The following is a 12,846-nucleotide window of genomic DNA, read 5'->3' as shown; positions in this document are numbered from 1 at the left end:
ATTTTTTAAATACCGAATTCATTGGCGCAGGCGACAAAACGGTCCTCCAAGTATTGCGATAGTCGCGGGTTCGAATCCTGCTGGGGCATAATTGTATATTTATCTTTTTATGATTATTTATAATTGTGATTATCAATAAGGTAAGAGTGCAAAATCCAACCAAGAATATAATCGAAGTCATACCAGTAGGCTGGGTAAAATTGCACATCTTCTGGGATGAATTCTAAGTTAGTCACTCACCAGTCGGTAGGTTTAATGTCGAGGACCGTGGTTCGGAACCCACGTTAAGTAGTAGGCCAAGTCAGATAAATCCTAGTTGCTAAAAAGGAGATTCTTCAAACAAGATATAATAAAAAAAAGAATTTTCAAAATAAGTAACAATTTTATAACACAATTTTAACAAAGTCCCAAGTTATACGAAATTCAAAAAATTGAGACTCTTTTACTTAGTAATTAATTTGTGTAGTTATTACAGTATTGCAAGTAGATGTAATGAATATTGACAAAATGATTTTTATATTCATCTGTTGGAAATGTCTTCATTAACCTAACATTTATTTATGTTTGTCCCAACGAGATCACATTAAACATACAATATTACGATTTTAATGTTATTTGAAATTATATCACCTATATTAAAATATATATGAAAACTAAGAGAAACATACGAAATATATAAAAATAGGCATCTTAATACAATTACTCGGATACTCGATCAGTTTATTATAGTTAATAATGTATGTATGTAACATGTTACAAGCTTTATCAAAATATTTTCTTTTTAAAATTTTTTAAAATTTAATGGTTTAAAAGTTGTTTGATTGGTTGATCACTCAGCCATGACAGGTTACTGCATAAATGGAACAAACCGATTAGAACAGCCTGAGTATCAGAGTTTGCGTCTTGAAGATGCAATTGGTAATGCTTGAATAACGTCGGCTAGTTTTAATCAATAAATGTAGACTTAATCCTGAAGCTATAGTTCAGAAATGACCAAATTCGGCCCAGATCTGGATCCAATGATTACTGGCTGTTTGCAGATTTCTTTTTCTCAAATTTCTCAAAGAATGCTTCTGGGACATAATTTTGGTTTAAATAAAGAAGTAATTGCCTAAGTTGGAGCTTATTTTGAAAGAAAAGATAAATTGATGTACGAAATGGTACAAAAAAACTAGAAGAGCACTGGATTGTGAACATAAAAGTTTAATATTGCTTAAAAGTTGTTTCGTTAATTAGACTCTAGATTTGAGTAATATGATATATTAGGAAACGCATTATTTTGAATTACTTTTTTAACGATATTTCATTTAATATTAACGAAAAATGACATATCAATCAAAGTATTGTCCAAAATCTCCGATTTTATTGGAAATAGATATGTTTTTGGATGAACACAATTAAAACTTATTTAATATTTCAATTTAAAGCTGTTCTTGATTTTTATAAGACTTTATAAGACGGAAAGTCTTTTATTCAATGAACATAGAGGTAACTTTCTTCTGGGTATATTTTCTGATGCTTAAAACTTAACTTTTGATTATTGAAAGTGTCGTGTAGATTATTGATGTGTTATTGATCGAAATTAGTCCAACTAATAGGAAATATATCTGGTGAAAACTTACTGTCTGACTGATGTTAAACTGATACTACCGATTTATTAATGACGGTTAAAATGATTGGACATTATGGCGAAATAAACAATTTTATGTGTCTTTTACAATATTTGGAGAGCTTTTATAGACCAACTCTAATAGTTTCGAAAATTTCAACAGGTAAGTTATATATATGCTCTTCTGTATTGTCTGCTAGCGTTAGGTCAGTGATTTTTTCCAAACATGATTATGAAGATTTGATTATGATTTTCATTTTCAAATCAACTTTAATGTTAAAATGACAGGCAAAGTTATCTATCCATATTATTTCTTTCTAAAACACTTTCATAGATTTTAAACGCTTACCTAATATGATACTGACACATAGATGGCGCTACTAGAATTAAATCCATATGTTTGAGGGTTAGTTAGCCCTAACCCTCAAACGATGCATGTATACATTTGACAGCTGCCGGATCATTAGATTGTGAATTATAGCATTTTAAGTAAAGCAACTTTTATTATTGTGAAAAAAAAATGGATAAAAAGGAATTTCGTGTGTTGATAAAATATTGCTTTCTGAAGGGAAAAAATGCAGTTGAAGCCAAAACTTGGCTTGATGCCGAGTTTCTGGACGCTGCCCCAGGAAAATCAACCATCAAGGATTGGTATGCTAAGTTTAGATGTGGTGAAATGAGTATCGAAGACGGTGAAAGCAGTGGACGCCCAAAAGAGGTTGTTACCGACGAAAACATTTTGAACGAACAACGAACATGAACGAAAAACAAAAAAGCCACAAAATGATTCTGAATGACCGTAAATTGAAATTTAATGAAATAGCAGACACTCTAAAGATATCAACTGAACGTGTACTCACTCATAAACAAAACGTTAATAAACCCAAGTTTTTACGTCGATAAATGACAATGGATGAAACATGGCTCCATCATTTCATTTCGAAGTCTAATCGACAGCCATCCGAGTGGACTACACACGATGAATCCGCTCCAAAGCGTGGTAATACGCAACAGTCGGCTGGCAAGGTTATGCATCGGTATTTTGGGATGCGCATGGAATAATTTTCATTGACTACCTTGAAAAAGGATGGACCATCAACAGCGACTATTATATAGCGTTATTGGACTGTGTGAATGACGAAATCGCCGAGAAACGGCAGCATTTCAAGGAAAAGGAAGTGCAGCTTCACCAAGACAATGCACAGTGTCAAAAATCCATGCATTGGGCTTCGAATTGCTTCCTTATCCACCGTATTCTCCAGATCTGACCCCCAGTGACTCTTTCCTGTTCTCAGATCTCAAAAGAATGCTCGCTAAATTTTCGTCGAATGAAGAGGTGATCGCCGAAACTGAGGCCTATTTTGAAGCAAGGGATAAATCGTACCACAAAAATGGTATCGAAAAGTTGGAGGGTCGCTATAATCAGTGTATATCCCTTGAAGGAAATTATGTTGAATAAAAAAAAAACTAATTTTGCCAAAAAATGTGTTTTACTATGGTAGGCCGGAGACTTTTAAATGGACCTGTTATAGCTTCTTGGCTGATACAAATGTTCTCACAAGTCTAATTGATTAAAAAAGTGAGATCAATACTTGAGTTTACTTATTCTAGTTCTTTTAGCTTTGAAAAATAAACAGCAATACTAGTATTAAATATTATGTTATTTAGTCGATATTGCAATCATTTCATTTTATTACTGTATTTTACTGAATATGCTTATCTTCGTTAACATAGTCTAGGACTGAGGATGTATTATAATTTGTTAAAGACCCCAGATATCAAGTATATTGATACAAGAATATGCTTATCTTTGCAGCATGTCTCAAACTCAACACTATTCTATCTAGATATTTTTTTAATAAAAAGTTTATTTTTGATGTAAAAACTATGCCCTCGTGTTCTCATTTGCATTTATTTAGTTTATAAAAACCATTAATATCACAAGTTGTTGTTGTAGTCAACTTGGATATACATTCAAGTTTAAATAAAAAAGTAATTAATTTAGTGTCGCTTTTCTTTTGTTTCAAATATAAATATAACCATTCCTGTGCATATTGCTTTGTTGCAATGTAATCTATGGTATTTTATCATTATTTTCAGTTTTATATTTACAGAATATGTTTATTTTTTATGTCATTTTTACATTTTTCATTTATAGTCATTTCAACGTTCAAAAGTTGTTTGGTGACTATACATACCAGTTTGACATTCGTGTTCTCATGTGCATTTATTTAGTTCACAAAAACTATTAATATCACAAGGTGTTGTTGTAGTCAACTTGGATATACATTCAAGTTTAAACAAATAAGTAATTAATTTAGTGTCGCTTTTCTTTTGTTTCAAATATAAATGTAACCATTCCTGTACATATTGCTTTGTTACAATCTAATCTATGGTATTACATTTTTTTAGTATTTTAATATTCTTGACTTTAACAATTTGAGTTGGACACTCTTCATAATTTAATATAAATCTAAAGTATAAAAAAATACGGTGACTAGAGTATAATATATAAATATACGATTGCATCAAGCTGATCTATGTTCAATGACTATTGTTATGTTTATTATATTGTTCAACGTTATCTGTTTTGCTATTATTAGATTAAGAATGACCGGGATTACCAATTTTTTTTATTGAATGGTGCTTGAAATACATACAAGTCTCAAAAAGTATATATAAATTATCATTTGATGCAATTAAAGTACACTTTAAGATGTGAACATGATTTGAGTAGGTGTATTTATATACAAAAAGTCAATGGTGACGAAAAAGGTCACGCAGTTTATGTAAATGATATTGCTTTTTTTAAAGGGTGTACCCAAGAAGGGTCAATGATCCCTACTACAGAATTAAATTTGGTTGATACCCATAAATCTATAGTCATATTATCCTTTTTTATTAATCTTTAAAATTGCAACCGATGTTTGACGTGAGTCTAACATTCAGAATAATAAGTATATATTAATTATACATTTTGATATAGTTAAATTGTAATATATTATCGGTTACGTCATCTATTGTAAATCGTTTACAGTATTAATTTTTTATTGAACATTGTTACAAACATAAAATGTAACACTATCAATATTTCACAGAGTTAAATAACATAAAATAACAAAAACTCTTCACAGCTGGAATTCCATGATTGACGTAAGAGATGGTGTAAGGTGATACATAATAATCGAAGACTCCTTTGATGGTTAAATGTCATTTGTTTAAGCGTCGTTCCTACCATTAAATATTTGATTCCCAAACAAAAACTAACACATAAGAATAAATTATCTAAAGTTAGTTTTTTTTTTCATGAATAAATTAAGCTCAAAACAGTTGTATGATTAAAAATTTAGTTCTTTTTATATGTTCCCGCATATTTCAATTAAGTAAAAAATAATCACTTAACAATTTTATGTGTGTGGACGTTGGAAATGATCGATTAATATTTTTCATATTTCTTCTGTTATGTTTGTTGTTTTATTAGGAAATTCGAAGAAATATTGTGAAATCGTTCTCTAAAAAAAACTTTATATCAAAATTAGATTCAAAATAAATCATTTTGAGACATTATTTTCTGAAGATCTAACAATTTTTCACAAAGTTGTCTGCATTTTTATTGTTGAAAATTTCGCTGGCCACCATTTTGTGTGGTGAATATGGCTATTTTCTGGATTACTATTTTAAATGCAGCAAAATAATTTGCAATTTGCAGTGCAAAGTCATTTTATTCTGTTTTTTATTAGTATTATTTTTCTTTTAACAAATAACTATTTCAGTTCCATCGGATAGTGAATTTCTATCATGGTTTTGTTTGGTTGGACCTTGCAATTCTCTATCTTCGCTTTTTTGGATATTTGGCCTCTATATTGATATCACCGTCTCTAAAACCTTGCAAGTAGTAGTCATTTTTATCGATAGTACATCTACAGGTTTACAATAGATTCTGGTAGATCTTTATGAATTATTGAACATTATAGTTTCATTATTTCCGATAATAATAAAGTTAATCAAAAATTAGTAATAGATGGGCAGATGTGGATATGGAACATGGTAGGCATCTGAAGAGACGATATCAGGACAGGAAAAAGGTATTCAAAAAACAATTGATGGGGAGATATTGGGGAGGGGTGATTAAGATGATTATGACGATGGAAGGCAAAAACATGATTATTTTTTATTTTTCTGAAATTAAATACTTATAATAATATATTTCTTTACAAATTAAACATATTTAAAAAAATGGAAATACTTTTGTATATAATAGGAATTGAAATCATTATTAATTGAAGGACAGCTTCAATTACTTCTCGGAATCACATAAGAATTATATGAAAAACTCTTTCGATGTTTATTTCTTGCAAATCGTCTATTACAGGCTTAACATTTCACACACGTTTTGTTATCGTTGCAAGAAGACTTTATCTGACGAGTAAGTTTTTCTTGATGCCTAGGTATTTCGTTTTGAGTATTAATATTTGATATATTTATATGTCCGAACACTACATCTAGTTTTTTCTTATTTAAAAGAAATATATCTTCTGCTGAACAATTATCAAAAGGGTGAACTAGTCAAAGCTTGGATGTGATCAACAGCGTTCACAAATTTGAATATCTAGGTGCATGGGTGCATGTTTTTTTTGGGGGGGGAGGGGTTTGTACATTTTTTTCCTTGATATACTGTCAACGTGATAACGTCTTCCTATAAATCATCTTATTATATATACTTTTTTTGCTTGTTTAGTACGAATAGGGATTTCTTGGCGAGTTTTATTATTACGATACTCACAATATTTATACCATTTGATTTTAGACATTCAGCAAAGTACAGGGACGTGCCATATGTAATACAAATCATTTATATACAAAATCAACAATATTTCAACTAATTTATGTTAAGTTCGTGATTGGGTCAAATTGATTTGATAAGATAAATTCAAAAAATGGTCTTTGAAAAAAAATGTCGAAAAAAATAGCACAACACTTTCACTAATTGCGGTAGAATACAGAAATTAGTCAGTTTTAAGATCAAATTTTGCGTTATGGAGACAATATCCTGTTTAATACATAAAAATCTATTGTAGATATACAAAATATGTTTATATCTATCAAATCATCAAAACTTACATTAACCGAATATGTTAACAATGGCTCCAAAATCATACAACAATTAACTGAAGTCTGAATCATAAAAATACGAGTAGGCTACGGTACCATCAAGATATTTCGGTACCGATCATCAGGTACCAACATACGCGATAAAACGCCCGATAGGTAATTTTCTGTATCATATTGTCTGATATGTCATTAAATGGTTGACTGGCGGACGTACCCGGGTACCGGTCTGGCTAAATTACACGGCGCGGTGGCTCTCTTCACCGGCTCCTGGTACCAGAGGCTGATTTCCTACAAGCGCGGCCCCAAGAAATCGCTCTCGGAATCCGTTCGGTTGTGTTTCTGCGGATGCGAAAACGAACCGTTCTCCGAGGCGGTGTTGCCGCTATCGCCAGTTTAGTCAGAGAGCAAGGAAATATACCATAATAAAAGAAACACATATTTATGAATAACAAAGAACAGCCTTTAGCATTACTGATGATTTTTGAGGATGAATTTTACTTAGTACTGTAGCAACATGCATATATTTTGAAGTTATAATATATATATATATATATATATATATATATATATATATATAACATCATATTTCATAAATCTAATTTATTTATTTTATAAGTTGCTAATTAATTTAAACGAATTTGTTATTTGTTATTAAATATCGTCATTATTATTAATTTTCGGCAAGTTCTCGTATCATGCAAGATAGATTTGATTTCTTATGATCCATTGCTGTCCCTGGCTAAGCAGTGTTATTCATATTGAAGTCAGAAATAGAGAAATTTTAAAATGATTACTATTAGCAACGTAAAGCAATATGTAATGTGAGCTTCACGTAACTTTTAAAACTATTAGTTTAAAGTTATTCTTACAAAACTTATTCTTATAAAGGTATTGAGGGTTGTATGATAAAGAACAATATTTTTAAAATGAATATTGAGAAATGATAACATTTTCACCTTCACAATACATTATACTCACAATTAGCGTAAATATATATAAGTTTTAATGTTTAGGTGTTCTTAAAGCATAATGGCAATAAACATAATTTTAGTGTCAGTTTACAACTGCTGTTTAAATACTAATTGGTCATACTACACAAAAGATCAAAGAATAGCCTAAACAATGACATAAAAAACTACAATAACATTGTTTCCATGAATTTAAACCGATATGAGTTTAGTAGATGAGAAAATATATCCCATATTCGCAAGATTTAGAGTTCAGAGATTACTTACTATTTCTAAATATAAATTAACAATAGATCACCGGAGGAAATGTTATAAAATTGGCTGAAACGAAGATGTAATTGAATTAATACTATTTTTAAGTATATATGGAATTTTGCTTGTTTGAAGGTTGAATCATCATCTTTGTATAAAGTTTATACGCCATATCTACATGAATACTTTAAGTATTATTAATTCCTGAAAATGGGTATGCGGTGGAGACACACAGGTGTGTTATTGATTAATTATTCTATATGGGTTACATATTTTTATCATACAATGTTACAAATGTTCTGTGAAATGAAAAATATTTGTTCACTTTTTCAATATAACAATTTCCTGTATTATTAATTAATAAATACTTTTAATTATTTACTTAATTTTTGATAACAAATGTGTGATAGTAATAAATTAACTAAAAAATAACTTTAATAAATATCAATTTTAATGATAGTTTTTATTTTGAAATAAAATTTACAACAAAAGAGTTGCTTTCTAATAGAAATACAATTGTCAAATATCAGACAAAATTATATCATTACAAGAAATGCTGAAAAAATTTGAGTAGTTCTTGTAGTTATGTAAATATTTACCAGTCACGTTTTGTTGGATAAATAACGTATATTGTAATTCGATTTTATTATAGCCTTGTCTCGAAAATCATTCTTTGTTAATTCGTATTCTTAAGTACGTAAATAATTAATTAACATCAAGATAATCATTAAACGTTTTTATGTTAATTATGATCTGTTTGATTAAATTACTTGAGGACCAAAGTTGCTAATAATCGTACATGGTTTTAATATTTTCTAAGTTTATTATCTCTTTCTTAAAACGAACTATGTAAGTTACTAGATATTTTAGGTACTGCTAGTCGTTACATATTCTGAATTCGAGGAATGCTACAGATAGAGAATTTATCCATGTATGGTAAGTAGGGCATCACATCGCAGTTGAGTTTGCTAGTCCAATTAGCTTGCAGCGTCGTCGATGTATAATCATAATTGCAATAACCAACCTACTTTATGTCAATTTTAAGGATATTTGAAACTGTTCGGAAAATTCGAATGTTTATTAAATTAGTTGTTTAAGTAATATACAGAATGTAACACTATTACAGCGTAGCTTTGAGTAACTTAAATGCTTATATTTGCACAAATTCTAATAAATAATACGGTGATGGTTGGTGGTGCTGTGACACTTTAAAAGCAGTCTGAAGACAAAGAGTGTTCTGGACTTCCAATAAATTTTGAGGACGAGGATTTGAAGGCATTACTATATTAATGGGGATAGCTATCGACGAAATCGCTACGTAAAAAATGACTGTAATACGAGCAAATACAAAACAATGTTATTTTTCAGCATGACAACGCTCGATCATATATTATAAAACCGGTGAAAACAGACTTGGAAACATTAAAATGGGAAATACTCCATCACACGCCGTATTCTCCAGACCTTGCTCCTTCTGGTTACTACTTGTTCCGACATATGAGTCGTGACCTGGCTAAGCAGTTATGAAGACACAAAAAATTGGTCGATTCGTGGATAGTCTAAAAAGTGGCATTGATCTTTGGAGATAAAATCCGTAAATTGTCCGAAATATGGATAAAAGTGGAGGCTATCCATGGACAATACTTTGAGTATATTATTCAAAAAATGAATACAAAATACATTGTACCGATCTTTCCTAATAAAGCTTCAAATTTAAAAAACCATTTAAAACTCATTTATACGCCTAATACAATTAACCAATTTTATATATGAATATTTTAGAAATACTTAAATACTTTTGATATTTTTTGCAACAAGTCTTGAAATGAAAATATGTCATTAAATATACAGGGTTGTTCAATAAGGATGCTCGGGTTTCGAGAAGATTCAGTGTTGCGTACGCATGTCTCGCAAGTAGCCGCTGTTTTGTTAAAATCTCACATCTTGGAGATCCATATCATCCAATTTAGAACATAAAAATACTACTGTACCTTTCGACGGTGACAGTTATGGCGGCGCCAACTTCAGTTTGGAAGAATTACGATTTTTGAATGCTGATGTCTCATAATTTATATTGACCAATGGGTTTTTCGGGATGTATCAACCTAAATGTGACAATTTTGTTTACTGATATAGGTATTTATCCAAGAATTGGCCCCAAAACTGCTTAATATTTTCTATAGGAATTGTGAGGTTCATTTACAACCGATGCAAAGCGTCTGGTCACTGGTGTTTATTTCGTCTAATCGATTTCTGGACCAATCCGATTGCATTTAGTCTAATTAGAAATTTGTGAATGTACAATCGAATTACATTCGATAGAATCTATCATCATTAAAATTCTGACACTATTAGAAAATACAATTATACTTAACAATGGTGCAATATAGGGTTAGGTCTTTGAATAATATCTCTTAAATACATGTTTTTATTTTTGAACTAAATTCCATTAAACTTAAGCAGTTACTCCAAAAAACCTATAAAGGTTAAAATATGTTAAAGTAAATATCACTTATTAATTTATTTATTGAGGCCAGTTTGGATAACGTGCTTTTTTTTCTCAATTTATGACGTATATTACAGTTTTTTACAGTGTTAAATGCAATAAATAAATTAAATGCACTATTACTGTAATACTATTAAACATGTAGTTATAATTTTTAGGAAATAACAGTTATAAGGGCCTTCGTACTATATGTCCTTTACTGTTTCATTAAAACAAGTTAAATATATTCAGTTCAGGACAATTTATGTATAGATGAATAAGTACAAGTTGATCCTTGTATAAAGTCAAACGTACTAACCTCTATAGCCGACGTCATCGTAAAGTTGTAGCATAGGAGCGGTTGTGGAGCAAGCCCACTGCGCATCGGGATACACCATCATGTCGGTCCTGTCCTGCGTGGGAGCGGCGGGACTGGGCTGCGCAGCAGTTTGACCCTCATCGGAGCTTCCACCTGGCTCGAGGATGCGCCGCGAGACAAGATCGCGGCTCGCGCATGCGCTGAGCATCAAAGCTGCGCGACCAGGGCCAGCTCCGCCCCCAATTGGTCTTGCATTGCCTGCACTTCTTTCGGGGATTTGTCTGAAATTTTATTAATACCAAATCAGAATTATGTTTCATTAATGAAATTCATAATTTTATATCTTTCATAATTAAATATGTAATTATTCTGTAAAAATTATGATATGGATTATGAAAATATTATGGACCTCTGACTGATAGGTGTCATTCTGTGTGTTGTGTTGTTAGTCTTTATTTTTCTTATGAATCAATTTGCTGATCGGAAAACAGCATATTTTTCTCTATAGAAGATATCAAATTACAACCAAACATTAATGGGAAAATGAATTAACGGGAAATTTTACTTTTAATTTTTATTTTATCTTTTATTCAAAGATGCTGCTTTGAAAATACTGCCTGATATACTATGAAAAGTTGGTATCGATGTTTTCTAATGTGGTAATTTCGATATGATTCATAAAAAACTTTTAAAAAATTACAAGGGTGGAATCTCATACCGAATAACAGCATCATGGGAAATTGCTAACGATCATAATTGATACGTTATAAAATATGATCTTAGCTGCAGACTATCCACAGCTCCTAAAATAAATTTAACTATCTAGGAACAATAGAAAATTGGAAAAAGTATTGATAAGTCATGAACAGTAACTTGAAATACAACAATGTACCCAATTTTTAGCAACAAGCCCCTCAAAATTAATTCACAATCCTCATAGTTGGTGTGGAATCTCAAACTAAATAACAGAATCATGGGAAATTGCTAATGATCATAATTGATACGTTATAAAATCTGTGAATATCTATATGGAAAAGTTCCACAGCTCCTAAAATAACTTTAACTATCTAGGAACAATAGAAAATTATAAAAATTATTGATTAGTCATGAACAGTACCTTGAAATATAACAATGTACCCAATTTTAGCAACAAAAAAAACCCCTCAAAATTAATTCACAATCCTCATAGTTATCTTCTGTATAGCTATGCATGTAATATTCACATATAATATTGTGACAAAGTAAAGATAATAAGCGAATTTGTTATAAATAGCAACAAAAATTAATATAGTATTAATATAATATTGTTATATAATATAGATATACCGGAAGAAATATAAATCAATCTGAAAAACAAGAGTTCTCAAAAGAACGGTTCTCTTAAATTACCCTCTAATAGGTTTACCACCAATCATCGATGTACAAGAACTAAAATACACTTTCATTTAAGCAGGTTATTTTTTGTGAAAACTAATGATTTGAATTACAGTTAGGATAACCGAACTAGCAGCATATTATCCCGTATAATAGTTACTTCAGACATCGAAAACTTTCAAAGGAGTGTCAGATGAATGTATGAATGTTAGGTCTTTTTATCTGTAATTTGATAAATATTTATTATTCCAGAAATAAAGAAAATTATGTTAATAAAAGGTAATCAAAATTTAAAATAAAAATAATTTGGTATCTTGCTACTAATAAATATTAATTTCATCCAAAGTAAAGTTAAAAGAAAGTTAATAGAAATATTTCGGATTTTTAATTAATTGTGTGTTCAATTGCTGACTTTGAAAATGAATCATTATTTTTCAATTGAAGTGAACAAAAAAAGTAATACCTATTTACCGCAAAAATCGTATCGCGCACTACCGATAGTTATTCGAAAAAAAAAACATAACTATAATCTATTCAAAGTTTTTTTAGTAATGCATCATAGATATTTGGGACGTCGAAATATTGCAATATTGCCGAATTAACTCTGAGTTTTAGTAATTATACAGCCACAATAATTTATAGGTAAGTGTTAAAATCTATCACTATTGCTTTCAAGAATTTTTAATACATCTGACAGCCGGTCGCCGTCTGGTTATCAGATGTGCAC

At 30.3% G+C, this 12,846-nt stretch overlaps 1 protein-coding gene across 3 annotated transcripts in view; it reads right to left on the bottom strand.

Moving 5' to 3' along the window:
* The window catches only part of lft (Limb expression 1 family member lowfat), a 68,002-nt gene that overhangs the window by 37,878 nt on the left and 17,278 nt on the right, over positions 1-12,846 (bottom strand). For all 3 annotated transcript variants that reach the window (XM_076404873.1, XM_076404874.1, XM_076404875.1), the window contains exon 2: positions 10,746-11,026. In XM_076404873.1, the coding sequence (XP_076260988.1) occupies positions 10,746-10,953 (208 nt within the window). In that variant the 5' untranslated portion in view covers positions 10,954-11,026. The remainder of the gene's footprint in view (positions 1-10,745; positions 11,027-12,846) is intronic.

Source organism: Rhynchophorus ferrugineus, unplaced genomic scaffold (genome assembly GCF_030347505.1).
Source record: "Rhynchophorus ferrugineus isolate W39M unplaced genomic scaffold, kcgeb_rfMv2 rfM5, whole genome shotgun sequence".
Classification (NCBI taxonomy): Eukaryota; Metazoa; Arthropoda; class Insecta; order Coleoptera; family Curculionidae; genus Rhynchophorus; species Rhynchophorus ferrugineus.
The sequence above is the reverse complement of the archived record's forward strand: the minus strand, read 5'-3'. Positions and strand labels throughout refer to the sequence as shown.